The 26,882-nt window shown below is 44.5% G+C and overlaps 9 protein-coding genes across 9 annotated transcripts in view; 3 read left to right on the forward strand and 6 right to left on the reverse strand.

Annotated features, from left to right (window-relative positions):
• The window catches only part of TREMEDRAFT_68502 (uncharacterized protein), a gene marked incomplete at both ends in the record, with an annotated part of 2,428 nt that extends 1,231 nt beyond the window's left edge, over positions 1-1,197 (reverse strand). The window contains 3 exons of the mRNA XM_007004248.1: positions 33-144; positions 335-531; positions 828-1,197. Of these exons, the coding sequence (XP_007004310.1) occupies positions 33-144; positions 335-531; positions 828-1,197 (679 nt within the window). The remainder of the gene's footprint in view (positions 1-32; positions 145-334; positions 532-827) is intronic.
• A 520-nt stretch (positions 1,198-1,717) lies between these two features.
• Positions 1,718-2,198, forward strand: TREMEDRAFT_23999 (uncharacterized protein; the record flags this gene model as incomplete). The annotated part of the gene is made up of 2 exons (XM_007003754.1): positions 1,718-1,805; positions 2,071-2,198. Coding segments are annotated over 2 exons (216 nt in total), but the record flags the coding sequence as incomplete, so codon positions are not given.
• Positions 2,199-2,831: 633 nt separating this feature from the next.
• Positions 2,832-5,671, reverse strand: TREMEDRAFT_43746 (uncharacterized protein). The gene is made up of 7 exons (XM_007003940.1): positions 5,351-5,671; positions 5,296-5,309; positions 4,264-5,094; positions 3,964-4,096; positions 3,577-3,773; positions 3,340-3,526; positions 2,832-3,023 (listed from the first exon to the last, which is right to left on the reverse strand). The coding sequence occupies exons 1-7, from the start codon at positions 5,442-5,444 to the stop codon at positions 2,887-2,889; spliced, it is 1,593 nt and encodes a 530-aa protein (XP_007004002.1). The 5' UTR covers positions 5,445-5,671; the 3' UTR covers positions 2,832-2,886.
• A 214-nt stretch (positions 5,672-5,885) lies between these two features.
• Positions 5,886-7,133, forward strand: TREMEDRAFT_61888 (uncharacterized protein; the record flags this gene model as incomplete). The annotated part of the gene is made up of 3 exons (XM_007004144.1): positions 5,886-6,395; positions 6,572-6,873; positions 7,058-7,133. 3 exons carry the CDS (start codon positions 5,886-5,888, stop codon positions 7,131-7,133), a joined length of 888 nt encoding a protein of 295 aa, XP_007004206.1.
• Positions 7,134-7,773: 640 nt separating this feature from the next.
• TREMEDRAFT_30205 (uncharacterized protein) lies at positions 7,774-7,932 on the reverse strand (the record flags this gene model as incomplete). The annotated part of the gene is made up of 1 exon (XM_007003840.1): positions 7,774-7,932. A coding segment is annotated over one exon (159 nt), but the record flags the coding sequence as incomplete, so codon positions are not given.
• Positions 7,933-8,365: 433 nt separating this feature from the next.
• On the forward strand, positions 8,366-9,834 carry TREMEDRAFT_38791 (uncharacterized protein). The gene is made up of 6 exons (XM_007003895.1): positions 8,366-8,441; positions 8,621-8,652; positions 8,972-9,115; positions 9,379-9,428; positions 9,476-9,551; positions 9,762-9,834. Exons 1-6 carry the CDS (start codon positions 8,417-8,419, stop codon positions 9,768-9,770), a joined length of 336 nt encoding a protein of 111 aa, XP_007003957.1. The 5' UTR covers positions 8,366-8,416; the 3' UTR covers positions 9,771-9,834.
• Positions 9,835-10,827: 993 nt separating this feature from the next.
• Positions 10,828-13,342, reverse strand: TREMEDRAFT_68505 (uncharacterized protein; the record flags this gene model as incomplete). The annotated part of the gene is made up of 7 exons (XM_007004249.1): positions 10,828-11,240; positions 11,560-11,698; positions 11,797-11,885; positions 11,928-12,094; positions 12,273-12,453; positions 12,646-12,772; positions 12,926-13,342. 7 exons carry the CDS (start codon positions 13,340-13,342, stop codon positions 10,828-10,830), a joined length of 1,533 nt encoding a protein of 510 aa, XP_007004311.1.
• Positions 13,343-15,556: 2,214 nt separating this feature from the next.
• TREMEDRAFT_61891 (uncharacterized protein) lies at positions 15,557-22,162 on the reverse strand (the record flags this gene model as incomplete). The annotated part of the gene is made up of 22 exons (XM_007004145.1): positions 15,557-15,670; positions 15,844-16,036; positions 16,286-16,398; positions 16,716-18,495; positions 18,538-19,532; positions 19,578-19,594; positions 19,639-19,693; positions 19,731-20,002; positions 20,044-20,066; positions 20,109-20,189; positions 20,237-20,252; positions 20,307-20,520; positions 20,567-20,677; positions 20,726-20,794; positions 20,843-20,987; positions 21,181-21,325; positions 21,369-21,379; positions 21,425-21,440; positions 21,488-21,616; positions 21,893-22,015; positions 22,061-22,083; positions 22,131-22,162. The coding sequence occupies 22 exons, from the start codon at positions 22,160-22,162 to the stop codon at positions 15,557-15,559; spliced, it is 4,677 nt and encodes a 1,558-aa protein (XP_007004207.1).
• Positions 22,163-22,650: 488 nt separating this feature from the next.
• On the reverse strand, positions 22,651-25,742 carry TREMEDRAFT_68507 (uncharacterized protein; the record flags this gene model as incomplete). Its single annotated transcript, XM_007004250.1, has 9 exons — positions 22,651-22,933; positions 23,013-23,251; positions 23,305-23,523; positions 23,568-23,768; positions 23,812-23,934; positions 24,054-24,124; positions 24,168-24,365; positions 24,434-24,494; positions 25,740-25,742. 9 exons carry the CDS (start codon positions 25,740-25,742, stop codon positions 22,651-22,653), a joined length of 1,398 nt encoding a protein of 465 aa, XP_007004312.1.
• Between the last annotated feature and the right edge of the window lie 1,140 nt (positions 25,743-26,882).

Here is a 26,882-nt window from a genome sequence, read left to right on the forward strand (position 1 = left end):
TATCCTTAAATCTTCTAATTTTGACATTGAACCGATAAGAGATGGATCGTAATATCTCCAAGAATGACCTGATATTTCTAGAGAACGAAGTTGAGGGAGAAGAACGATTGTTTGAAGTAATTCAGGATTAAGAGATTTATCTCTCTATAACAAGTCAACAAATAATAAAGAATTTCCTTCTCTTGTTCACTCAAAGTTTCTATCGAACTCAGGTACTCGTCGAAGATGATTCCGACGAGAAGCGTCAGGGGTGTGAGAGCGGAGAAAGAGAGATGTTAGATGATTATGATTATGAGTTGAGATGAGTGAAGAAAAGATGGTATAGACAACTCACAGTCCATGTTAAATACTCCAGATTGATCATTCGACTCAAAGCCATTCGGACTTTTTCATCCAGATCATGACGTTGTTCGTTCCTCAAACCCAAAGGGAAAAACCGTACGTCAAGCTTTTTGACCAATGTACATAATTCTGGGTTATGGTGGAAGGTTTCGAAAAGTTTTACAAGTTTAGTATGAGGATCAGCTTCCCCTATAAGTCAGCTTGATTGACTTTGTCTCCTTTTTCTTCCCACTTCGTCTCTCCATTACCACCACGATTCTCATAAATCTTACAGTTCTTGTCCCTGATCTTTTGTCCCCTCTATTGGTTGTCTACCTCTTGCATGAGACCCACCGATAAAGATCACTTCCTCGTCACTCATTCTTCTTCATGAATCTCCGGTGTCTCTTTAGGACAGACATTCCATAAGGTCAGCGTGAGTTAATGAGGGTTGAAACGAGGAGGATTCGAAAATACGAATTTCCCACGAAGGGAACCAAGCTCACACGGTCTCACCCAAACATGTTCATACAAACTCTTCCTCGCCAGCTCCCCCACAGTCCTATTGATCCTTGCAAGTACCGTCCATTCCCTCGGATGCTCAAACCCGTCCAGAATACAAGGTATCAACTCGGTATAATCGAACAATCCACCTAAGGGCGAAACACCTTGTTGAGGTCGAGGCAGAGGATACACCTTGTGTTTTCTGACAGGACTTGGTGGTCGTGGAGTAGTAGGGACTTGTGAATGTTGACGCCATTGAGAAGCACGAAGAAACATTTTATCAAGTCTCAATGGTTGGTGCGGGATGTCGAGACGGAGATGACGGAGGGATTCGTCGAGAGTGTGAAGGTCGTCTTGAGGTTGAGTTTCCATGGTGGTTTATCCGCGTTGTACTTTCCAGTTTGCTACGATGGAGAACCTAAGTAAGTGCCCAAGAAGAAGCTTGTACTTCAGTGAGAACCGTATGATAGCGTCAAATAAGATGCAAGGGTACGGGGCTTAGTTGAGTAGAGTATGGGATGTATGGAGTGGGAAAGTGGAGGTCTATTTCAGAAGGCACGAAAGGAAGTCTCAAGCCAAATTTCTTCACTTTCTCTCTGTTCCACCCTTTTCTTCTTCACGTCAACATGCTAGGTTTACCTCTCTTAAGCAGGTCAAAAGCTCTCTCATCTACTTTTATAGGTTCTGCACTACGTTCAGAGTTATTCCCTAGTGTTATCTCTTCCAGTGAGTCGTAATAATCCCTCCTAGACGTTTTATCCCTTCCTTCCGGTCCCTTCCCATTCTTTCACCATATCGTCTTTTCTCTTTATTCTCAAAGCTGTCATCCCCCTCAATGATCTATAAACGAATTGGAGTATGAGTGAGTGAAGACTAAAGATCAGGTATACAAATCAGGACAGCGACGAAAAAAGGAGGTGGAAAGTCTAAAAATGGACGTGATTCAATTGGAAAGAGATTAGGTGTTAAAAAGTTTACGGGTGTGTTTCGACCTTTATCACCACACCTCACAATTCTCGTACAGTTTCATTCCATCGTACACAAAAAACACTCAATCATGCGAATTTGTTCACTTGATGAACACCTTTCACTTGGAATGATATATTCTCAAACGTCCTGTTCAAGACGAAAGAATTCGTCAACCTTACCCAAGATAAAAGATTGTAAAATGCATCAAAGAAAGTGATTGACGATGCTCTTGACAGAAGAATAGAAAGAGATGAATCCGGTTGGACTGACTTATAGACCAATACGTTCTCCCTGGTCAAATCTTGATTCGTCAAAGAGGAACAGAATATCATCCAGGACAAAACGTTGGTAAAGGGAAAGATCATACTTTATACGCATTAGAACCTGGTTACGTTAAATTTTATTCACATCATCTACCTTATCCACATTTATCGAGACCAACCCTTATCCCTTCTTATCCAACATTAAACCAAGTCACTTCCATCACCTCCACTACCATCACTTCTTTATCTTCTCATGATTCGAAATCGACCTTACCTTTCCCCGATACATCATCGTCGGATGACCAGGTCAAACCTACTTTCTCTGCCATGTCGATGGAAGAAGGACACTCGAACGTCTTGGCGGAAACATCTTTACTAGGTACACATTTAGGAGCCAGAAGTGTCCTTCGACATCCGAGAGGATTACGTAGATATGTTGGGATCGTGAGAGATAGAGAGGATAGATTACCGAGGGATGAACGTGTTCAAGGAAGAGATAGAAGGTTTTGGGGTTGGCCTAAAGAAGTCGAAGGTGAGGTGGAAGAAGGATCGGAAAGATCTGTTGTTTGATGGATCGCGTCAATTTTCTCTTCGAGATCATTCTTTGCATCTTTGAGACTTGCTTTTTGACAGCATGAGGGTTGGTCCATATAGCTAAAGGAGACAACGAGGATGATTCGAGTGTGGGTGGGGTGGGCGTGGGGGTTACTTGGAAAATAAGAGAGGGAACAAGTATTCAGAAGTCAGGACAAGATTGAGAACCGCATAAACCCATCCCAGATAAAGTAAAATGCATCTATCACCATCCCTTTAGCCCAACTGTACATGCTCAGTAACCCGGTAGATTCCGGTAATGCTTAATCTGAATGGACTCTTCAGAAAACGTTCGAGGGGGCATATGTTCCCAAATAGGGTCTACGTCAGGTCCGTCGAGATCACCCGCACCGTCCCAACCCCAACACCAGACTGTGCGTCAGAGTGGTTCAGAGTCGATTATCACATTGAACCTGTCAGAGAAATAAAGGTACACATGGTTGAGCCTAGGGGGATGCAAAGAGGCGAGGAACCACTCCGTAAAATGTGTTCACAGGGTGATATTCGACAAAGGCGTCGTAAGTGAGTGAGGAGGGACATGAGATCAACGAAATTGCAAGTCCTGTGGCATGGATAAAAGCAGCAAGGACAAATATGTTGCTAGAGACAGACATTGAAGATGAATGAGAGTGAAGAGAGAATAACATTGAAGTAATGAGAAAGTGACAAGTGAGAGAAAACAACTCACCATACTCCGGCCCGAGTTGAAAAGCCACTTCCTCATCTTCCTCAGCGGTGAATAACCGATCATGAGGACCATACCAACTTCTATCCTGTGGATCCGTATGTGGATCATCTGGTAATCCACCAATACGTTTGTATCCTCTGATAGCGGTAAGATTCCTACGTTCAGGATGGATAATGTCGTATACTTTCTTAATTGGGTCAACTAAGAATATCAAAACAGATGAATATATGAACTTACTTGATCATATGCCAACTTGACCCTGGGAACCATGATGATACGTCCATACCCAGTATTCCAATAATCATTGCAGATTAATGAACATTCGGATGCTGAACATTCTCCGTCGGGAAGACGAGCCATACGGAATTTGACATGAGGGGGTTGGTAGAATGGAGCAGGGTCAAGGATGGCAATACCGTTCCAGCATGATTGGACTAAAGTCAGTCAAAGTCTCGTACCCAATGTCAAGACAATCGATGCTGGATGAAGAAATACCCCTCTACGCAGATCGACGAGTAGTAGAAGCACATATAAGGCTGAGATGCGAAGCGGATAAGAGTTGCGGGGTAGGGAAGGGGAGGGAGAGGAGTGTTGACTGTCATGGGGGTCCAATCAGGTACACACCTTGAATTGGAAGATGACGCTGGAAACGATGATTCGACTCTGTGTGATGAAACACTTGTTCAAATGGTGCATTTTCAAGAGCGGTACCGTTGATATCTCTTGCCACCCAATTGTCATAGAAGACCGGGGCGCCCTGATCATCAGTTCTCCGTTCTCCACTACCGCCCTGGGTGCCGATTTCCGCACACGTGCCAAAAACAAAGAAGCCTACTAAAGGGCAGAGGGGATATGGAATCATCGGAAAAGGAGACGTCGAGATATCGCCGAGACATCAAGGTGGTCTAGAGTTGAAGGACTCACAATATCATCGTGATACATGTAATCCGCCGCACAAGTAATCCCCGCGTTCTGTCTCCTCGATTGCCAAATCAACTCGAGCAAATCATCCACACAGGGTAGGATATCATTCATGAAAACGATACTGTCAAACACTTCATTCTCATTATCTCTCAACTCGTGAAGCGGTACCATTGCAGCATTCCGTACCTCTGCGAGGTATTCAATACGATGGTTGAACTGTCCTCTTGTACGCATCGAAGTCCTGATAATGACTCTCAATCCAACAGTACGAGCTAGCGCGTCGAATATCCTCAACAAAGCTTTTGTCTGGTCGTTCGAACCGTTCTCATATATGGAAACATAAACATTATGATATCCCAAAACGGCGGCAGTACGAAACAAAGTCGCAAAAATGTCCGGAATGACGTCGAAGGAATTATAAAGATTAATAGCGAAGAAATATTTATGTTGTTGAGCTTGTAAATCACGTCTGATATTTTCTGATCGACTATCACCGTAATTTCCATTATTACCAGTACGACCTAAAGCTAGTTGAGTGTTAGATACTCCACCACCGAAAAGACGAGATAGCCAATTAGAATTGGCCCAAGGACGTTTATGTCCGACTAAAGGTTCGTATCGTTCTTTCACCTGTTCAGCGTAGAGAGGTTGGACATGACGAGTACATTCTGTTGTGTGATGTGCGGTGAGAGTACCAAGGAGTTGAAGAATATGAAAACGTTGTTGAAGAGAAGGAAGAGTGATTTGAGAACGTTGTAAGCGGGATGAACCCGAGATGGGGTTAGGTCGAATGGCTTGACCACCAGTACCTCGCCAGTTGGTTTCGTCGTTCTGAAATCAGCACAACTTTCAGCCAGCTTTTTTCGAGCAATCTCGAGCTACGCGGACGAGACTTTTGTGAAATGAGGTGAATAAGGAATGTTGAGGTTTCATGATCATTTGGTCATGCAAGCAAAGAATTAGCTAGGAGGTACTACCATGAAAGACGTGGGCTCAGGCGAGACATGCAGTCATGAGGAAACCGAAACTCACACTCCCTCTTCTAAGTAACTGACCGTCAGCGAAAAGCAGTAAGGGAGAAGAAGACGTACAGAAGCTACCAAGAGTCCCACCAATATACCGACCAGTAAAGATCCAGCAGAAGGAAGTCTTCGACCATGAAGGAGAGAAGCTGGGTTCATCTTGGCTCACAAGTGGTTCTACAGGGCGGGAAGAGAAGAGAAGGAGAGAAGGAAGAAAGGGCGCAAATCGGTACGTGATCTGATAGGATATCTCGCAATGTCCGTGTGTCGCCAGCTACTCTATAGTCTATATTGTAACACCCGGCTCGTCGAAATGACGAATAGTAGACTAACCCAGGTGAGTTGGACTGGGGTATGATTCTTGTACTTAAATGGAGAGTGGATAGGTTTTTCGTCGCGATGGAGAGAAGGAAAGGGAAAGGGGGAACCGAATTCAATCCGACGCGCGCCTAATATCTTTCCGACGGAAACTACTCACCTTCCTTTAGAGGGTCCTATTGTCCATCAGGTGGTAAGAACATTCAACCGAAAACTCATTCCTCTTCTCTCTTTCCTAACCGCTTACCTTGTAAAGACCATCCATCTGATTCATCTTCAATAATGGCCACGGATTTAGAGACAGCAGCCCTCAACGGGACTCTCTTTCGACCTCGTTCCCCTTCTCCCACACGTTCCGCATCGACCGCTTCGCCAGAGAACACGGACGATGAACTTGGATCTGATATATCACCTTCCCGACCACCCTCTGCCGCGGCATCTTCCCAGGCGCTTTTACACGATGGACCACAGACAGGACCCAAAGGTGTGATCGAAGACCGTAAAGCTGTGGAACGACATGCCAGAAGACAACAGGAAGAAGTGTTAAGACAAAGAGTAGAGGAACAGGCTGAAAGGGCTATCGTGGTGCCTAGTTATAATGAAGAACAAGCGAGGGAGAGAGAAGAAGAAGAGTTGAGGTCAAGATGGAGAAGAGAAAGGAGAGAAGAACTTAGGTCGAATAGGGAAAGAGGGGATAGTCCTAGGAGAGGAGGGTTGAAAGAAGTGGGTCAAGAAGGTTTTGTCAATGCTGTGGAGAGAAATGGATGGGCTGTGGTTTTGATCTATGAGTCTGTGAGTGATCATTCAATTTCTCTTTTTCACAATCTTCCATCCTTCTATGAGCCAAGTGGTATGTCAGGCAGGACGGATGAGACTTCAGACTAACACAACGACTCTTTCGCCACGCCATGGACATTGATGAATTCGTAGACTGAAGTCTGTGCAAAAGACACCATACTGATACTCAGGAAATACAACGATGTCAGACCATCTTAGCTTCTATGCTACACCTTTCACTCAATCTTCCACCCACCATCGTCCCCCTCGCTCTGTTCAGGGCACGAGCCACCACCTTGTCTTTTTCACTTCTCCCGCATCTACAACCCGACCCGGAGGACGAATACAGTGATGAAGAAGACGAAAGGAAAGGTAAACCAGATCCGGATGTGTTACCGACTTTACTTGCTTATCGGAATGGAGAATTGGAGAAGACTTGGATCAGGGTTGATTGGGATGTTGGGGAGGAAGGAATTGAGGGGTTATTACGAAAGTAAGTCCCCCCCCCACTTTCCCTCTCTCTTCCTGAATCTGTTAACTTCCAATTCCCTTGATTTCCTCCCAACATATACCTCAGGTCAATCTTCATACATAGCACTTCTTATACCGACATGACGTCTTTATCAAGCTTAATACGTGGCTTCATATGTTGGTCATGGAGACAGCTGATGGAACAGAGAGGGGATCTTACCCCAAATCGGAGATCTTCATTTCCACGGCGGAAATGAGTTAGACGGTGACGAGTATGAGTGAAGTTTCCTTGGCACTCTGATGTATCCCTATGTGAAGATCCCTCAACGGAAGAAATAAAGAGGTGTGGAAATATAATGATTTTGATTAGTATTTACTATTCTCATTCAACGACTACAATGCCTTTTAATTGTCCTAATCCTGTAAAATGTCTTTACCGTGTTGAAACGTAAAAATTCCATAATTATGATAATCGATGTGTCACCCCTGAGGTCCATCACGATCAAGTATATACATGCATGTCTATTCCTGTCTTACACCCAAAGCCTTAGCCTGAGGGGACCACTAAAAGTCAGCTGGAAACCGAAAGAGACGTCGTTGGAACTGACCCATTGAGAAGGAATGGGTTTGGTGGGTGCTATATGACGTTCCTATTCATCAGTCTCATCATTTCATGTATCTTGCCAGGTAGCCTCCTCGACGTGTTCTTATCCCCCATTATTGTCCGTTCCACCATTCTCCATTTCTTGACTCCAAAAGCTGGTTTCTCCAGGCCACCGAATGAACGCTTCAGGACAGTGGTGATCTCTGGTCAGTAAGAGAAAGAGAGATTGTGTGTGTATGGGTTTGTGAGAGTCGATAGGTCGAGCATAAAGTCTGAACAAGCAAGAGAAGTTCAAGCGATGAATCAAATAGGAAACAATCATTGACCCACCTCATTCCTTGCTGATACCCTCCAAACTCCCCACGTAGCCAAACCTATGCCAACCATACAAACGGCGGTATTGGTGGCCCAATTCTTAGGTCGGGACCACCATCCTCCAGCCGGTGACCAAACTTCTTTAGGATAAGGATAATGCGCCTGGTCATCAGTCCATATTATCCTCTTTCTATTTCAAACCCCTTCTTATCCCGCACTCCACAAACGTCTCCTTCCCCGTTCGTGCCTTCCATCTTTCACAGCATTTCACCAAGGGGGGGAGACTAAGAAAAATGAGCTTACACCTCCTGCCTGTAACGTCAGCTAATAAATGGGACGCGAAGTAACTTACCATTATTGTTTCTCTCGTTCGGCAGGTGTGAAGTAACCAACAATGTCCCCAGATCAAGGACTTTGAGGCAGCGAGCCAGTGAAGATAGGCGCGCGAGATGAAGCTTTAGGCGAGCGTAGTAACATTCGTATGGACGAAATCTTATTGGTCGGAACATTCCGGAGGTTGGAGTTTGTATACGCCGCCGGCTCACACTTTCACTTTCTCCTCCTCCATCTCGATCTCCAATTTCTTTATTTCTGAAATCTCCCCTTCTCTTACTCTCTACGTTCATTCATTGAGCTTATAGACAAAATGGCAGGCGATTCATTTGCACCTGGTGAGTTATCCTTTTCAATCATCGAGATCGAAGATCAGTACCCCATTCCCCACCTACACACGAAATTTTCAGAGGAGGTAGAAACAGTGGGACCCGATCAATGGTCGATCTCGATCGTGATGTTCTCCAATGGTCACTTTGGAACACGAAAATCGTAAGAGTGCATGCTGATGTGATAGGAGATGCTAGTAAAGGTGCTGGGTTGTTCAAGGTATGTCTATATTTCATCCTCAGAACTCTCACCTCGCTTCTCACTTGGCCCTGACACCCCTTCACCCTTGTGGAGAGCCCATTGTCCTTCTGCTGTTCTCGCCAAATCCGTTCCTTCTTCTTCACATCTTTCTCATCGGGTCACGTGTAGTAAGTGGAAGCTCAAATGGTGCATTCGTATCTGCTGGATGGGGCGTAAGGTCGAGCGGGACCAGGACGCTCCGCAGGGTGTTTGCGAATTCGAGAATTTGGAATAACTCCCATAATTCGAAGTCGGACTTGTCATGGAAGATAAACCCAGAATTAAAACTGACCCTCAGACCCGTTGTGCTCAATGTCATACTCTAGGCAAAGGAGAAGGTCATAAAGTCGGACCTAACCTACATGGTGTATTCGGTCGTAAAACCGGTCAGGCCGAGGGTTTCTCTTACACTTCTGCCAATGTCAACAAGGGTATTGAATGGGTTAGTTCTACACGTTCTCCTCACTTCACCTATCTACAACACTTCCCGTGTGCATTTCCATCAAAACAGACCTTTTAATCGTTTCTATTGCTACTTCTTCTGTCTCTTAAACTCACACGCTGTCGGAAATTCCATCTGTTCCCACTTTGGTACATCCGCGCATGAGCGTGTTAAGACTTAAAGACGCACAATCGCAATAAGTCACGAGCGATCAGACAATGAATACATCAGCTGTAATGACTGTGATTGTAGCTGACTGGCAGTCTGAACAAACCCTCTTCGAATACCTAGAAAACCCCAAGAAATACATTCCGTAAGTCTCCCCCTTGTCTCTACGCCTGTTCGAACTGACTTGGACAGCGGTACCAAGATGGCGTTTGCTGGTCTCAAAAAGGCGAAGGACAGGAACGACTTGATTACTTATCTCAAAGAAGAGGTGAGGGGTGGTTTCACTACACACACACCTTTCCACTCACCGCCCTACATCGTGCCTTCTTCCTCTCTGTCCCTATGTTCTCTCGTCTCTTGCGTCCCACTCCTCCAGCCCGCCCCAAGGGGGCTTCTCCTCGTTCTCTTTCGTATACAGGAGGTCCTGTCAGGTGGTCAATGGAGATTCCAGATCATGGAGTCGATGCTGACACTGCAGACCAAGTAAAAGTCATTCCATCCTTAGTCCATACAGGCCATACACGTTTCTTGCATGCACCTCTCATATGTTGATAGACTTGATCTATGTGATCTCTTCTGGCCTAGATGTTAACCGACCTTGTTTCATATGTCAAGCTGAAGCTGCTGTCGATCGACGAATTGATTTTGTACAGGCCAATTTCGATGCTCACTTCCGATATCGATCTTTGTAGCCATGTAGCTCACTCAAGTTGGTAAACAGATCACTTGCTCCACCTACTGATCCACTGACTTACTGACCGATTGCCAAATGCACCCGCCGGTGCTGAAAGTACGTCCAGCTTGGGAAAACAAGAGACAAGTTGCAATCCATGTCCGTCTGGTCAATCTGGTCAATCTGGTCGATGTTGAAGAGAAGGAGAGAGAAATTGGTTCAGACCAACTACCCCAAAACAAAGCACGCCCATGAGATGAAACACTACTTCATAATGTCCAAACCTCACAATCATTAGCGTCGTTTGAATGGCAGAAGGTTGATTGACAAAAAAAGATTATCATCATTTCACAATTTGTTTTTCTAACCTTTTACATGCTTTTCCAATCAAACATTCTTCCAGTCCGTTTGAACTGGGTCTTTCCTTTCTCCGTGATAAGGAAATAAGATACGTATTCGTGATAAACGTTTGTGATTAGATCTCTCCTATCTTTTCCTCTCATCCCATCACCATCTTTCAACTTGATCTTCTTATCCCTCATCCTTCTCGTTTCCCTCTCCACATGCCCTTATCACCTTGGTATCTTAATCAACCCATTTATCCCCACCATCAATTCCTGTCGCCATGAAGTACCAATATGGAATTTCATACCATATTGTGAATGTTGAGGGCGGGTTCAACACCACTTGGTTTTACATGTCGAGATCGATATTGGAAAGATTGAACGAATGATAACGATGTCGACAATGATGAGGATGAGGATGTCGACGATGATGATGTCGACGATGATGATGGTGATGGTGAAGAAGATGGTGGAGTTGGTGGAGGTGACGATGATGATGATGATAATGATGATGATGGGTGAATCGTTTATACCGGTTCAGGTATATTCAATCGACAATAAGGATGTCTCAAAGCGTCCCCTACTGAAATCCTTGAATCAGGATCGAAATCTAATAACCTAACGATAAGATCAAGGAATAAATTATTATGTTGAGAAGTCGGTGGAATAATCTCTTTTAAAGGTTTTAAAGATTTTACAAATTTCCTAGATGATCTTGAAACTGTTGGATTTGGGAAATCAAGTTTGTTACCTTTGAAATATTCTGGTTTTTTTGATCTTCCTCTATCTACCATACGATTTGGCATGGGAGACATTACCGTTTCCATCATTGCTAGATGTTCTAGATTGTCGTGAGTTTGAAAAAGAGCGTCACCGGTGAAGAATTCGACTAGGATACAACCTATTGAAAAGAGGTCGCAGGGGTATGACCAAGGGAGACCTGAGATTGATTAGCATTGATGTCCTATCCTCTGATTTCAGGTATGCCATCTTGAAAGACTCGATTGGATAAGGCAGAACAGAACATAAGGGTTTTGGACGGAGTGACTATTCTAGTCTCGTATGGACACGAGGAAGAGTTGAGAATGAATTAATAGCCAGATATCAGGCTGACGCTGGAATGTAATATGAGTAGAGTGGAAGGATAAGGCGGACTAGAGAAAGGATATATGCAGGAAAGACAGAGGGGAGAATGTCAAGGACGGGATTTAGACAACCGAACGAAGATAGAAAAGCGATAAAATGAACACAACACTCACCCAGTATTATCTCTGGAGCTCGATAATGTCGTGTGCTAACGACAGAAGAATGATACTCATTCTCAAATGTCGCACTACCAAAATCGATCAATCTTATATCCGTATTCCGTAAGACGGATCTAGATTTTGCCCCTGCTCGCTTCCCGTCAGTCATGTAGTCTCATTATCAAACATCTCTTCTCTTCCCGGAATGTTCTCCACTGCTGAGGTGGGTATGTTTGAACATATTTCACTCACCCTGGGACCTTGTAATCTCGCTTCGTTGCTCACCAACAATATATTCTCCGGTTTGAGATCCGTATGAACCAACTTCAGTCGATGCAAGACTGATTGTCAGCTCAGCTACAAAGTAAAAATGACACACTCACATGCTACGCTTTGAAGAAGACTTTTTGCGAAATCTTGTATATGTCTCTCTGGAAAGGGTTGAAAGGCGTTTTGTTTCAGAAAATCGAATACGCTCATGCCGTATAGTTCAGAGACGAGACATGGGTGATTTCGGAAATCAAAGTATTCTTCGAGATGGATGCAGTTGCTATGTTGTCAGCTCATCAATGCACTAAAGAACTGCGATCGAGTAGAACCAATTTCTTCTCTTGGGTGGAGGAGATAGGCAGAAGATCCTCATGGCGAGAAGATTACAGAGGTGGAGATGAAAGCAGTCGTGACGAGCGAGGGGTGTGTGAGACACTGAAACTGAATTGAAGACTCACTTGACATTCCCCGGATCATGCCTCTTTAGCGTCTCAAGCACACGTATCTCGATCTTGCTGGCATCACGATACTTTTGCACAGCTCTTATGATTTTGATGGCGACCCTTCGTCTTGTTTCCATATGTCGAGCTTCGACCACTTTGCCGAATGTTCCTTGTCCTAAAAGCCTGACTATTTTGTCTGGACCGTCAGTTCTTCATCGGTGACAAAAGATAGGTGTCTCCAAACTCGAGATCGGGGTCAACCAACAGAGTTCAGAGGAAGGTCGGGAACAGACCGAAGTGAATGCGAAATTTGAACTTTACCACCAAAGGAAATAGAACGTCACGAGATGGAGCATGAGGATATGATAAGAAATCTGGCCCGACTCACATTTGTTCGCAATGACATCGTCTGGTTTGACGATATAATGACCCTCTGCGTCGTCCCAAGCCACAGTCCCATTACTTTGCACACTGCTGGCTGGTTTCTGAGCTTGTTGTATTATACTCGCAGCGGTCTAAAAGTCAGTGATACTTTCTCAACATGTTTTACCCACTCAAACGCCTCAGGAGTGGCAATTATGAAGACAAATAACATTTGACATTCGAATTTTAGCTAGAAGAACTCGAGTTGGGAGAGTAGAAACGACGACAGGTTTACTATCACTCACTCCTGATTGCTTAGCCTTGGCCTTCTTGATACTCCCCACTTCTGATCCTTCATCAATCTTTCTTTTCTTTCCACTTCCCAACATACTGGCAGAACCATTGATACTATGTCCATTGGTCACACCTTTACTCGATCCAGCATGGCTAGCGTTGGCACTATTGATCGCATTGGCTTCCGCTGCTACTTGCGCCCTCGTCCTTTTTCTCGGAACTTCTGGTGTTTGAGAATCATCAATGACTATTATTTCTTTCTGTCTTCCCACTGAATCATAAGTATGTTCCATAGTCCAACCATTACCCGCTTTTGCCGATTTACGAGGTCTTGATCCTGAACCTCCTGTTGAAGATAAAGTGTGAGGGGTCACGGAACCGGTAGGTTGTGCGACGTTGACATTATTAGGTTTTTTCCTCGGTGGCATGATGGAAGGAGTATTTGATTGAATGTAAGAAATAGGAGGAGTGACGGAATAACGAAATGTCAATGGAGGTGGGATTACCAATGAAGGTTTATTTTGGTTTTGGTCGATATTCGGTAGATAAGGTGAAGGACGAAAAAAAGAAGGATAAGGTGGTAATAAATAATTATCTGTTGAAAGAGGTATAGGACTCGTTTCACCAATAGGACTTGAAGAATGAATTATTTGATGATTCAAATCTTGGATAGGTCTCAAATACGATTGATGATCTTGTATATTACCAGTATAATCGATTTGATTGTGATTGTTGTAAGATCTTAAACGTCTATCTGAATTTTGTTTAGGGTTTGAAAAGACTTCGATTCGTCGGGGATAAAGAGGACCTTGAGAAGAAAGAGAAGGAAGGGTTTGAATCGGAGTTTGAAAAGTAGCTGTCAATGGTGGGTTTGGTGATCTTAAACCTCTATCGAAAGAGTTATTACTAGAATTACTCGAAGCTGATAACGGATGTGATAACGATGATAAGTGAGATTGTGAATGATTCAAATTTCTTTCGTATTTGTTCGAATCTGATGTATACGTATGATCCAAAGGTTTTAATAGTTCTAAAGGCTTAAGATGTTCGACTGGGATTAAAGAAAGAGGAGGTAAGATTGGACGAAATGGATGAGGTGATCTTGTCCTTTCCAAGCGATTTGAATCAATTTGATATGATTGTGAAGGTAACGAATATGGAATCGTTTCTTTTCCAACAAAGGGTTGTCGTTGTGACTGTCGAGGGTTTTGATTATGATAAGGAAGGAAAGAATCACTATTACTTTGAAATGGTTTATATGGAGAAAATGGATGATGTGATGAAAGAGAAGAAGGAGATTGTCTGATTGGATCGGTACGATAACTAATACGATCTTCACTTTGTTTGATAGTTGTATTGGTGGTAGTAGTAGTTGTGATTGGGATTGGGTATTCGTCTAAGGATTCAACGTTTGTTATATGTCTGTTCATGAGTCTTTGGACGGGTTGCGCCATAGGGTTATAAGAATCATAGATCGATCTCAACTGGGTGGATGTTGAAGGAATGGGGGAGAGGGAGAGAGAGGAGAGAAGTAAGTTGATAGTTGATAGTTGATAGTGGACGGTGAAGGGGTGGAAGAGGGGTGAAGAGGGGGAAGGGGGCAGGAAGCCTCGAATTGACCAAATGGCACTCTCGTTCACACACCCTTCCTTCCTGTGCGGTGCTTCGGTAGTTCGGCCAATATACAAAGAGGCGGAGATACTAATCAAATCCACTCTAGATTTACTAATGCTGATCTCTTTCTAATAGTAAATAGCAAATAGTAAAACAAATCCTAATGATCAACTTGTGGTATAAGTTTATTTACTTGACTGCTTGCTGCGTATGTATCTCTTCACCACCACTTGATGTTGTTCAACCACAACCAAAACAAAAAGATCAAAGATTGTTAATCTACAAGTCCGAGTACATGAACAAAGTGAAAAAACAACTAGAAACAAAATCTCATCTTGGTTCAATTGTCCAAACTTGATAACGAAAAAACCCAACCCCCTACACCCTCCTATTCGTATGGATCAACCATTTATTCCCCTTCCCCTCCTTCCCCTGCCAGTTGACAGTTTCCGTCTACCCATGCGAACTTGTACATTCTCCGACACTTGGGGGAATCTAAGCGAAGGATGGAGAAGTAAACGGTCTGGCCCTACTTCCATTCATTCTTGACCCCAAACGTACAGAGAGGGCCTTTGTTCCGCTTCGAAGCGGGGGGGTAAGACTTGAGACGTATAGGGAGAAAGAAATTGTGGCGTTTCATACGACAATGACTTTTTTAACTATCTCGAGTCGTCCGGTCTCTCATGGATGAGGTGTATCTCGAGAGTATCTTGGAGAGTGAACATTGATAACTGATCATCGTTGGAGATAGCAAGTCTGATGCATCGTAATAGGTCATCAAGGTCGTCTAAATTACACATCTACAAATCGTATGATCTAGGGTTGACAAGCAGGTTCGTAGATTTCATATACACACAAGGGTGGGTGGCGTGTAGATATTGACTTTCACTGACAAGGAAGACTAAAATGACAAAGTAATGGTCGATGGAGAAAGGTGCAGAAGGGCACTTGTACTGGGTGGTGACGGAGGAGTGACGTAAGGGTTGACGGAGATTTGAGAAGCGGACGAACAGCCTCAATGAGACTTCTCATGCCTCCGCACTCGTACTGATCACACTCATCCACGAGTCCATGTCCTGTTGCGTGGCGGTCCGTACGATATAAGAATTGGTAGGTGTGAAAATGGTGAAAGCGAATTTATGCTGTCATGTCAGCTTGGGAAACGCATGGCTTGCGGACTGTAGAGGATCGAGAGCTGAATATAAAGACCAACAGTCCCTCGCATCGATTGGTGGTAGGGACTCTGATCGACATCACTAAATAGGTGGGGGCTGGAAAAAAGCGAGGAGAGGACAGAGAAGAAAGAACAACTCACCCCAAGAAGTATCTCAACATCAGGACTCGGTGCAACACTAGCTTTCGAAAGGTTGATGATCTGAATTTCCCTCTCACCCATCTTCTCATGCACGCAAAGATACGGTCGTCGTAAGAGAAAAACCAATTTTTCCCAATGATCGTTTTGTGAATCGCGAAGTATCATCATAGGACCTGATTTAATGATGTTTTGTCTGGAGATCAGTTTCCGTCTCTCCTATGCTCCCGCGAGTCTCTACTGATCCTGGAAGATTGCTCATAACAATTCTTCCCCCACAAGAGACAAAAGAGATCCCATCATCTTCTCCTGCAGGAGACCATATGAGTCCACGAAGAGTTCTTTGCTGATATCTACGCTGGTATTGATGATATGCTCATGTTGTTTCGTGAGCAGGGAATTGGGGGGTACAGGTAAAGCGAGGGAGAAAGCAAGTGATACTGACGTCAGAGTAACCTGTTTGACAGACGGCACGAGTTTTGGTTCAAGTTCTGGTATCATCTTTCTGTATTTTTTCGCTATGGCCAATTCCTCTGCCGTGTCTTTGTTAAGATTGATCTGTATGTCAGTCTGAACCTTTTCTGTCTCTCTTTCTCTCTGTATGTGTGCTTCATCCCTTCTTCGTCTGTCTGTCTGTGAGGTTGGGGAAGTAGGTTCATCTCCTGTTCTTACCCTTCTCAACGCTCATTATCAATCAATCTACGGCCCAATCATCGCTCCCCTTCATGAGATCATCCTTCGTCTCGACCATTGCACGATAGATATGAGACTCAGAAAAGAGTGTGCGGACAAGAATGTGCGAGCAGAAATTGTGAACAAAGCATGTGGATCAAAAAATATGGACAGATTGAGAAGGACGACCCTATTCAACTCACTTTTATCCTTCCATCCAATTCCATCTTCCACAACTCCACACATCTTCTCAACAACCCATCCTTTTCATCCTCTTTCATTTCCCTTTTCCCTTCCATCTCCCCAAACGGACCCAAAACAGCTTTCGTACTTTGTACATCCGCCAAAGCATGTTCAGCCCTTATCAACCTTTCGAAATCTTCCAACAAACTTAGACTTCTCGGTCTCCAATCTCCTAGAATCTCTTCCCCTTTCACATGTTTCTTCGCCGTATCCAATCTCCATAAATCCTGTGTGCTCCTAGCTAATGGTGGAGCTAGATCCACAGAATAAACGACAGTGATATTATTATGTACCTTATTTCCTCCCCAAAAATTAAAGAAAGAACTCCGTTTTGCGTCCCTACCAAGGATACGAAGTGGAAGATCATAACTCATCATTGCTGGTTCATCCAAATTCTCAACTTCCACTGCCCAAATGACTTTGATGAGGATATGTTGATCCGAAGGTGTTTTCTTATCTAAATGATTAGAATGATGTGAAGCTGTATCCCAAAATCCTAGAGCGGAAAGAGTCGTAGTTCCATCTGTATGATGATCAACAGATTGTGATGATAATTTAACTTCTACTTCTGGTTTACTAACGCTAGATATGTTGCCTTTGACAATTACTCGAACGTCTGATGTACTAACATGTGTCAATTTACGCCACGGGAGAGAACGACCAGAAGAATGATGAAGTTTGATGATGATTTGTCTTTGAAGTCCTTGATGAAGTTGAAAGATATTATCGATGACTTCAGATGGTACGTATTCCCCTGAAGAAGATAGTTCACGGATTTCAAGAGAAGAAAGAATATCATGATGTTGAGAAGAGATGAATTCCGTTTCGCATCGTCTCATCTCAGGACGAGTATCCCCCTTTTGATTCGGGGTGATACTTCCGGTTCCGGATAACGGAGAAGTTTCACGAACTCTGTCCCATCGTTCTAATCTATTCAGATATTCAGGTGTTACTTTGGCGAAAAAGTCAATGGTGGCGTAATTCTCTTGAAGGAAAGAAAGTATTTCAGGGGTGATGATGATGGACACCGTGCGTCGAAGAGATAAATGAGCTACTGAAGTCTTTTTGAGATCTACAGGTAGAGAAGCGAAAGTATCTTCAGCAAAAACGGATGGTCCCACCAGAGACGAAAGACGAGTTTGAGCATGGACCGATGAAAAGTTGACAGATGTAAGACCTTTGACTTTATCCACCGTGATAGTGAATGTGAGTTTGGTTCCAACAGCGACAGAGTTGCCTATGGAAGTACGCATGGAGTCGGGTGTGGTGATGCCTGAACTTGTAGATGAGGGACATTTGATGTCGACAAGACAAGACCCGATGGCTTCCATAGTGTAAGGACAGAGAATGGGAACGGTAGAGGAGTAAGAAACCTGTTTTGCTAGGAGGTTGAGGGAAACTTTTGCAGAACCGATAAAGGAGAATGTGGGAGCAGGATTATCCGTAAAAGCTTCATCCGTTCGGAAATGTAAGGTGTAGTTCGGACGTTGTTTCAAAGCGTGTACATGACGCATTTTAGTGAATTGCTGATGAAACCGGGCGAGATCCCAAACGTATACTGCTTGAGCGTTCCGATCGATAACTTTGATTCTGACACCTGGACCGATAGATGAGCCGACAGAATTGGAAACATCTTCAAATTCGACCACTCCGTTGAGATCGTCTAGAGAGGATACCGAGCCAGCTGATGCTCCTCGACTTATGAGGAAATTATAAGAGACTGATTTTCCCATCTCATGACTTAATATCAGCCCCGAATCACTATGACGAAAGAATACTCACGCAATGACATTCGCCTCTCTTACATCTACAGCACCTTTCAAGATCTCCTCAGCCATTGTATATGACCGAAGACGTTTCCACCGCTCCACTGCCCATTTCACCAGTCGTAGCTCTTTAGCAGACCAATTGGCAGATTCCACCACCGTCCTTTCCAACGCCCTCGCGACAGCCGCTTGGGATTTGACCAACCTGACTTGCTGTGCCATATCCCTCAGCTGTCTCGTTAGATGTTCTTGTTCCAACGCAGCATCGGCTACCTTTTGCGCATCAACTGAGACGATAGGGAAAGGATGTTCCGTATCGGTCTCTGAGATTTCTTCGATAATAGCTTGATCTAGGTCCAGACCTCCAGGGGTAGCGATCGAGTTACTTGTCAACGTCGTTCCTTGCATAGTGGCCCAAGGATTATTACCGTCCACCAATGAATCTTCCGTGTTGGACGCTACCATCAATCTTGACTCCAATTCCGTGGTCAAGTCAGCCCGACTTTCAGGACGTTTCCGTTGAGTTCTGACTTTGATGATGTCGTCGAATAACTTGTCAAGATCTTGATCACCGAGCTTCTCAATATCTGCCACTTCTCGTCTGGCAGCTGACCAGTCCATGAGCTCAGGTTCGGGCTTGCCATTACCATAAGGTGATTCGGAGCGAAAACCTGGTGAGTTGTCCGCTGAAAGCTGATCGACACTTGTTGATTCACGCAGTTTTCGACGTTGAGCTCGTACGGCACCGGGATCATTGAAACGGAAGACGTGGAAATCACCCAGGATGACTCGGAATCCATTGAGAAGTTTGACTGGAGATTTAGGAGGAACGCGTTTTCCGTTCACGAATGTACGCGCGTCTGGCATGGCTTCGAGGGTGACCACACCATCAACATTGGAGAAAATGCAATGTTCGGGGAGGATGTGAGGGCCGGAGAGACGTATTTGAGCTTTGTCATCATCGACACTGCCTACGATGGTAGTACCGGGCTTCAGCTGATATACTAGGCACTGTAGACGTCAATACCAGCCTACAACAGCTTCAATCAGGCTCACCTCAGACATGAGCGGGTCTGCTCTCATCAGCATACTACCCATTACCTCAGAGGAGACTTACCCTCATTCAGGTTGACAAGGGAAGGATGTTTCTGAGGGGCATGCACTCCAACCAGCTGAAAGGTCAGCAAGACACATCACGCAGTCGCTCACATTTTTATCAATGGTGATCCCCATCTCTTCCAGAGCTTTCTCTCGCTCGACATGTATCGCCTGCGTCTGAACCATTTTCTGCTCCCAAGTCTGATTGAGACTATCCATGAGCTTCTCCGATGCTTGTAGTTGGTCCTGTAGTTCCAGCTTTGTGACACGTCGAATTTCGCCATCTTTTGTACGATACGTGACGATCTGCTTTTCCGGAGAGATATTTGGGTCGTAGGATGCTTCGTCCGTGCCTGCTTGCCCAGAGACACGGCTGCGAAGCACTGGAACATCAGTTGACGATTTGAAGTTGATCATAACTCACTTTCGAGCTCCTCTTTGAGCTCCCTGCCTATGTCAGCTATGCCTGGTATGCGAGATAGGACCTACCTGATAAGCTTGGCGTTGGGATCCTCATTGACCACAGCATGGGTCTTGATCTTCTTCGCAGCGTCTGCATAACGAAGAGTACTTGACGGATGTCAGCTGTTGCGTCTAGACATCCCACATCAGCTTACCTCAGGGTCTCTTCGTCTACGCATCAAATCAGCAAGTCGTTCACGTATGATGACATGACGAAGGACATACAGTCAGCGGGTGAGATAGCAGCAATCATAGCGGTCTTAGAGTTCCCTCCGAGACTTTCCTTCAACAACCAAGTGAGAACAGAATCTCTGTAGGGGACATGATCGTCCTTTTTCTTCTTGCCGGTCTGGTTGCTGGCTTGCGCTAAAGCTGCAATGACCTTTCCGAGAGTCGTGAGCGATTTGTTGATATTGGCGCCTTCTTTCAATCTGGTTCCCTGCGAATTAGTCCCCACATCGTGAGCAATGCATGCTGCTACTTACCGTCGCACCGGTTGAGGCTTGTCGTTCACTGCCGGCCAGATCGACCAAGGAAATTTTGGACACCTTTTCTCCGGTCATGTTGCTCGTGGGATCCAGACGTTTTTGGGTCAACTGCACGATCAGATCTACTTCTCATTGCCGAAGGGTAAAACAACTGACTATGAGAGTGAAGACCGCATGTGATCGGGAAGAGGTCTCGTTCATATTGGTAGAAGCAACGGTTCTCGCCTGAGTTGTCAGCTGCATTGTCCCCGTAAGTATCTGCAGCTGACGGACCTTGTTACCCTCGTCCATGAGAGTCATCATTTGGCTGTAGTTTTCCACTACGAGTTTGCTGAGATCCTCCACGTATGGTCCGAGTGAAGGATGTTCTCGTACTCTGAGGTTGCCCTTGTTTTTGGGATTGAGTAGGTCTCGTACTCTGCGATATTAGCTCGGGGCGTCTTCTTCCATACCATATATGACTATGGCGCAGTACCACTCAGTGCACAGATATGATATGAGACCTGCGAGAAAGTAGAAAGTTTTTATTCAACCAGCTACTCTTATAGGGGAGCGAGCGTTCTGTGTGGAGCTTTGCCGTGAAGTTGAGGAGGTGAGAGTATCTGACTCACTTCTCATTATAAATCTCAATATACGAAACCTCGACAGTATATGATAAATTAGTATCTTGTGACATGCGTGATTCGACCCTGTTGAACAACTCGGAAGTAGTTAGAGGTATGATCCCTTTATCGGCTCCGTAACCCATCATAGAATCTGCTTCTCAGCTAATTCTCGGCAAACCGTGATATCAGCTCACAGCTCTTTCCACTAGAGACGTCAGCTATCAATCCATTTATCCTATTATAGACTCACCTGCCTGTCTGACCATCTGACACGAGTCAGTTTGACTCTCTGATCAGACGTAAAAAGACTTACATGCGAAGATACAAGTGTTAAATCCCTCAAAACTGTGATCGAGTAATTCGACACCAAGATCTTCGTAGAGAGTTTGTTGAGAGGCATATTGTGGTTCATCTCTAGGCCCAGCTGACCAGTAACTTTTGTCTAAATGATCAGCATGACCATGTCTTCATTCTTCAGTCAAGTCACAATGACTCGCACGGGCTTCGTCTTTCTTGTCATAACATGCAGCTGAGAGAGCAGAAGGTGAAGACTACCGGGTCGGTGTCAGAGGGAGTACCGAGGTATCTAGTGAGTTGCAAAAACGTTTTTCCTGAAGTATTTGTACGGGGCCATACGAGAGAAAGAAGCAAGCATGGGAGAGATCTTGGAGATAAAAGGGGATGAAACAGGTGAGAATGAAGTATTGCCCCAACTCACCAAAAGAGAACACCTGAGGTTTCTTCTCAACAGCTCTACTACTAGTCACTGTAATTTCCGGAGGTTCTAAAATAGTTTGATTATCTTCCATCTTTATCAAACCTTTTGCCCCTCTTGCCAGCTCTGATTATCAGTAAGCGTCCTGTCTGATCTCAAAGACGTAATTACCGCGAGCGTTGAGGGGCCGACATCTGCCTTGTCAGCTAGCTCAAGGGTGGTCAGGAGGTAAAGAGCTGACCTTACGACGACTTTGATATTACCTCCAGACATTATGTTTTCATTGACTTGTATCCGTCCTCACTCTTTTGATATGATCTTGTAAGGAGAAGCGTGAGACCTCGAATCTTGCAGGAGAGGTGGCAATACAGCGTACGGCGAGTTCGATTTGGTTAATTGTTGAGGGAGCTGCGTGAGATCGACGTGTGGAGTGAAAGGAAAGGGGCAATGTGTCATGAATCCAACATGATGAGATGATGAGATGGTCTTTTGATTAGATTTTTAAAGATTTGAGAGGAGAAAGAACACGAGGAAAAGAGTGAGAAGAGATCAATGCTCAATTTTCGTACCTACTTACGGAAAAATCAAAGGAGTGTGTCTTGCAAATTCCACTTTTGCCACCTGAAATACAATCGACGTGACAGTGACAGTGGCAATGACAGTGACGGTCACACATGTTGACCTGTCATGACTTTATTCCTAAAAGGGATATAGAGGTCGAGAGTGTTTTGATTTTGTATACAAATATCCCATATGCATATCTATGCAGATGTGTCCATAGCCACATGTCCATTCGTGATTTCTTCTTCACCAAACATCATACCACTCGTCTCCCTCGCATAAGTCGTGCTTCTCTCCACATCACAGAAATATTGATATGCCATCTTGACATCTTCAACTTCCACACTTGTCAATTTCCTTCTTTGTGCTAATAATTGAGATGGAGCGATGAGGTTGAGGGCGTAACGAAGAGAGGTTTTTTGACCTAATGTGGCTAATAATTCAAGAGCGTCAGGGGATAATCTGACGTCTTCTTCATCCGCCCTGTTGGTCAGTGACCATGACAATCATGAGTGAAGGACAATATTGGCGGACGAGGTATGTCAATCGGAAGTGAACATACCTGATCTTGACAATCTCTCGGATTTCCGTTTGATCATATTTCCCAGTGGAAATAATGAGCATTCTATCCAATAGATCGGTAGGTATACCATGAGGAGATTTATATTTTGTCCCTCTTATTCTCGTTATACCCCTGTTGGACGCCATGACGACCAAAGGAGCCATTTCATTTTCCAGAGCTCGATTAAGGAAAGAGAAACATTCGATATCCAGCATATGCACTTCGTCAATGAACAGAACCTGACCCATTAGCTATCTGACATTCACACATGAAACACGTGAGGTAGACTGACCCCAGGTACAATCTCAGCTTTTCCTTCTTCTCGCCATTCTGCCACTTTACCATTGATTTGATCTCTCAATTCGGGCTTAATCTCTCCTGTATCTCCAGCAAACAAAGCTAAAAAGCCTTGAGTTCGAGAGTTGATAACGTCTATCTCGTGTAGTGAGACCGTATGAACGACTTCTTTTCGTACTTGTAACTCTCCATCCGGACAAGCAACGAATCTCGTCTTCAAGTCAGCTAGATATATTCATCAAACAGCTATTAACTCACATCAGCTCCCATGGCATCGTAATCTTTTGCTCGTCCGAAACTTCTTCCAAGTTTTGATATCCTCCCACTAGCTTTGTCGATGCTGACAACATCACCTGCCAGAACTTTTTCCTTTTGCAATTGATCGATCATCTTGGAACCAAGATCATAAACCGTTTCCATGTCTGTGGTTTTGAGAGTTAATCGTCCTGTCTTCGTGGCCTATCCTATCAGCTGGACCATGAGATTGTTCCCGATAACTGACCCCTGTGACACTTCTGTCAACTTGAATTTCCACGACCTCCCCTTCGATCAATTCTGTCTCTTCCTTTATCCTCACACCGATGGACCTTCTAAAGGCTTGGGTGAGAGATTCGGTTTTTGACATCTAAGATATGTCAGTGCTTCTACCTACCTCTCTCTTCCTCTTCTCCTGTCATACGACCACCAAACAAGAGCTAGCGAATATGAGGAGATCAGACTGGACTCTTGGAGCGGTTCACTCACCTCAAGCGAATACACCTCTGAAGCAGTCAGCATGACGAAAGGTACATCCGTCCCTAATGTCTGTGCCATACCTAAGACCGTCAGCTATCAGAGATACAGGAATTTCCAGCTGACCCATGGCAATGGCGGTTTTCCCAGAACTAGGAGGACCAGCCATCAAAATAGCCCTCCCTGCTATCCGTCCTTCTTGAACCATCTTCAAAATCACCCCAGCCGCTTTCCGAGCTTTTCCTTGTCCTATCATACCCTGAGAGTTGACTCGAGGTTCCAGATTCGCATCTAAACCGAGACCGTGAATATGAGAGTGAGCACCTGAGTGAATCAGCGAGAACCTTCTTGGCTGTCACATAGCGGAGGGAGTAGTGAGGGAGGGGACATACCTATACGCTCCATCTTGGTCACGTCTCTCATAGAGCTTGGTTGGAGGGAGATATTGGCGGCCTGGACGTGTCAGTCACATTTCACACTCTCACTATGACGTCTCCTACGCACCATATTTCTTGGTAAGTCTTCGTGTTGTAGTACTCGAAATGTAGCATGTAGAGTAGCACTTGAAAAGTTGAACGAATCTATAGGGCTCAGTCCAGCGGAATGGTCATTAATTTCTGATGTATTTCTTCGATTTATCCCAAATATTTCCATAGCCAAAAGATGTTGGTGTTGTCCTTGCTTCTGCTATAGACAATGTCGACAGAGATCAACGACCTATCGTCTACCGCCCTCGCTCCTATCCCGCCTCAGGAGCAAGCTACTGACTCAACAAGCATTGTCGACCCACCCAGTAGCTCCAAACGTCCTCGCCAACCAAGCCCTCCTCCCTCCGAACCTCTCTCAACACTCCTACAGCGTCGAGTGACCACGATCAAAGAAGGTGACAATGTCTTACTCCGTTTACCGAGCGATACTGTCAAAGCTGTTGTAGCTTCCCATGAAGGTTTACTACAACTGGGCAAATTCGGTGCTATACCCGCTTCCCAATTACTGGGGCTGCATTATGACATCACATATGAGATTGTCACGGGTGGACCAGGTGCGATTGAGCAGAATGGTATTTCGCAGAAGGAAGATCTTGTGGATGATGAAGGAGTCGGCAAAAAGAAGAAGAAGAAAGATAAGGGGAAGGGGAAGGATATGGAGGTTGGGTCACATCCTGGTTGGAATAACATTCTCCGACCTTTGAAAGAAAAGCGTTTGGTTGAAGCTGTCTTAGGTGGGTACTGATTTTGTCTTTCTCACATCGACCACATCTACCATATATCCTCTGTCCTCCAATAGTCGACTATATCAAGCCAATATCACTGAGTTACCATCCGTTTCGAGTCTATATCACTCCGGGGAAAGTCAGAGGTGATATAATACCACAGAGAGTGACTGATCCATAGACGACGTAAGAGAAACAAATCAATTCATAGACGATACAGAAGAAGCTCGTCAAGCTCTCTTATCACAAGAAGAAATCCTCGATCTGCGATCTCAAGGTATATCAGCTGAAGAAATGATTCAACGTCAGATATCCCGTCATGAAAGATTCGAACTTAAAACTGATTTCTCAAAAGAAAAATGGCGTAGACGAAAAGAAAAGAAATATTTACAAACTGTTATTCCTATTGCTCCAACTATTCAAAATATGTTACAACATTATGCTACTCGAGCTCCACAAAGTATTTTGTATCTGAGAGATGATACCATGTCTCAAATGCTTGTTTTGGCCAATATAAGACCAGGAGGAAAATATTTGGTCGTTGATGATACGGGTGGTTTGGTCACTGCTGCTGTCATAGATAGGATGGGAGGTGAAGGAAGGATAATGCTTTTCAATGAAAATGATAGTCCTCCTGCTTGGGGGATATTAGGAATAATGAATTTTGGTCAAAGAGAATTGGAGTGTGTAAAATGGTTGAATTGGATGGAAATGGATGAAGAGTATGAAAGGCGTGAGTTGTCCATTCATCTCATCTATCCTCATTACACTTCTCTCTCTGTGCCACTCTCCCAAGCAGCGTAGATATTCGATTATCCTCTGCTTCGGCGTGGACGGGTCCAAAGCGCTGAGATCGTGTGGGGTGGTGTCAGACCAAATAATCTCAAAAAAGGATGATATGGATCAACAGTCTTCCATAATGACTGTCTGACTTCTACCATTCAAATTTGGGCTGATGAGCAGCTCCTCCTCCGGAAGAAAACGGCGCACCTGTATCCCTACAGAAATCGCAAACCAAAATGAGACGACATCTAAATCAAGTAGCAGAACTAAATGCTACTCGTGATGAACTTTACATGGGCAATTGGGATGGGTCAGTCAACATCTCCCCTTTTCCCAATGGGTTGCAAAAGCTGATTCAGAAAGATTGATATTAGCAACGGAATTATCACCTATCTCTATCATTTCCCGTCTGATACCTTATCTGGGTGGATCGGCACCTATAGTGGTTTACTCGCCATATCTTCAAATATTAGCGGAAGTTTTACATTGGTCGAAGAAAGATCCGAGGTTTCTTAATGCTACTCTTACGGAATCATGGAGTAGAACATATCAAGTGAGTGAAGCCTTCCCATCCCTTGATCACCTTTTCCGTTGCCCACATTTGTCCGTCTCTCCTTCCCGTTTGGATGCTTCTTTCACGTCCAAGTATTGCAAGAAGATGATGACTCACTCGCAAAAGAGGAGGGTGAGAGGGTAGCAATCAACACGGAGAGAACTTTATTGTGAGGTGACAGAAACTCGCTGACACTCAGGTCTTACCGGGCAGAACTCATCCTCTTATGACCACAAGCGCTACAGGAGGATACATCTATCACGCATTGAGAATGTAAGGCACTCCTCTCCTT

The sequence above is a fragment of the Tremella mesenterica genome (genome assembly GCF_000271645.1).
Source record: "Tremella mesenterica DSM 1558 unplaced genomic scaffold TREMEscaffold_4, whole genome shotgun sequence".
In the NCBI taxonomy this organism is placed as follows: Eukaryota; Fungi; Basidiomycota; class Tremellomycetes; order Tremellales; family Tremellaceae; genus Tremella; species Tremella mesenterica.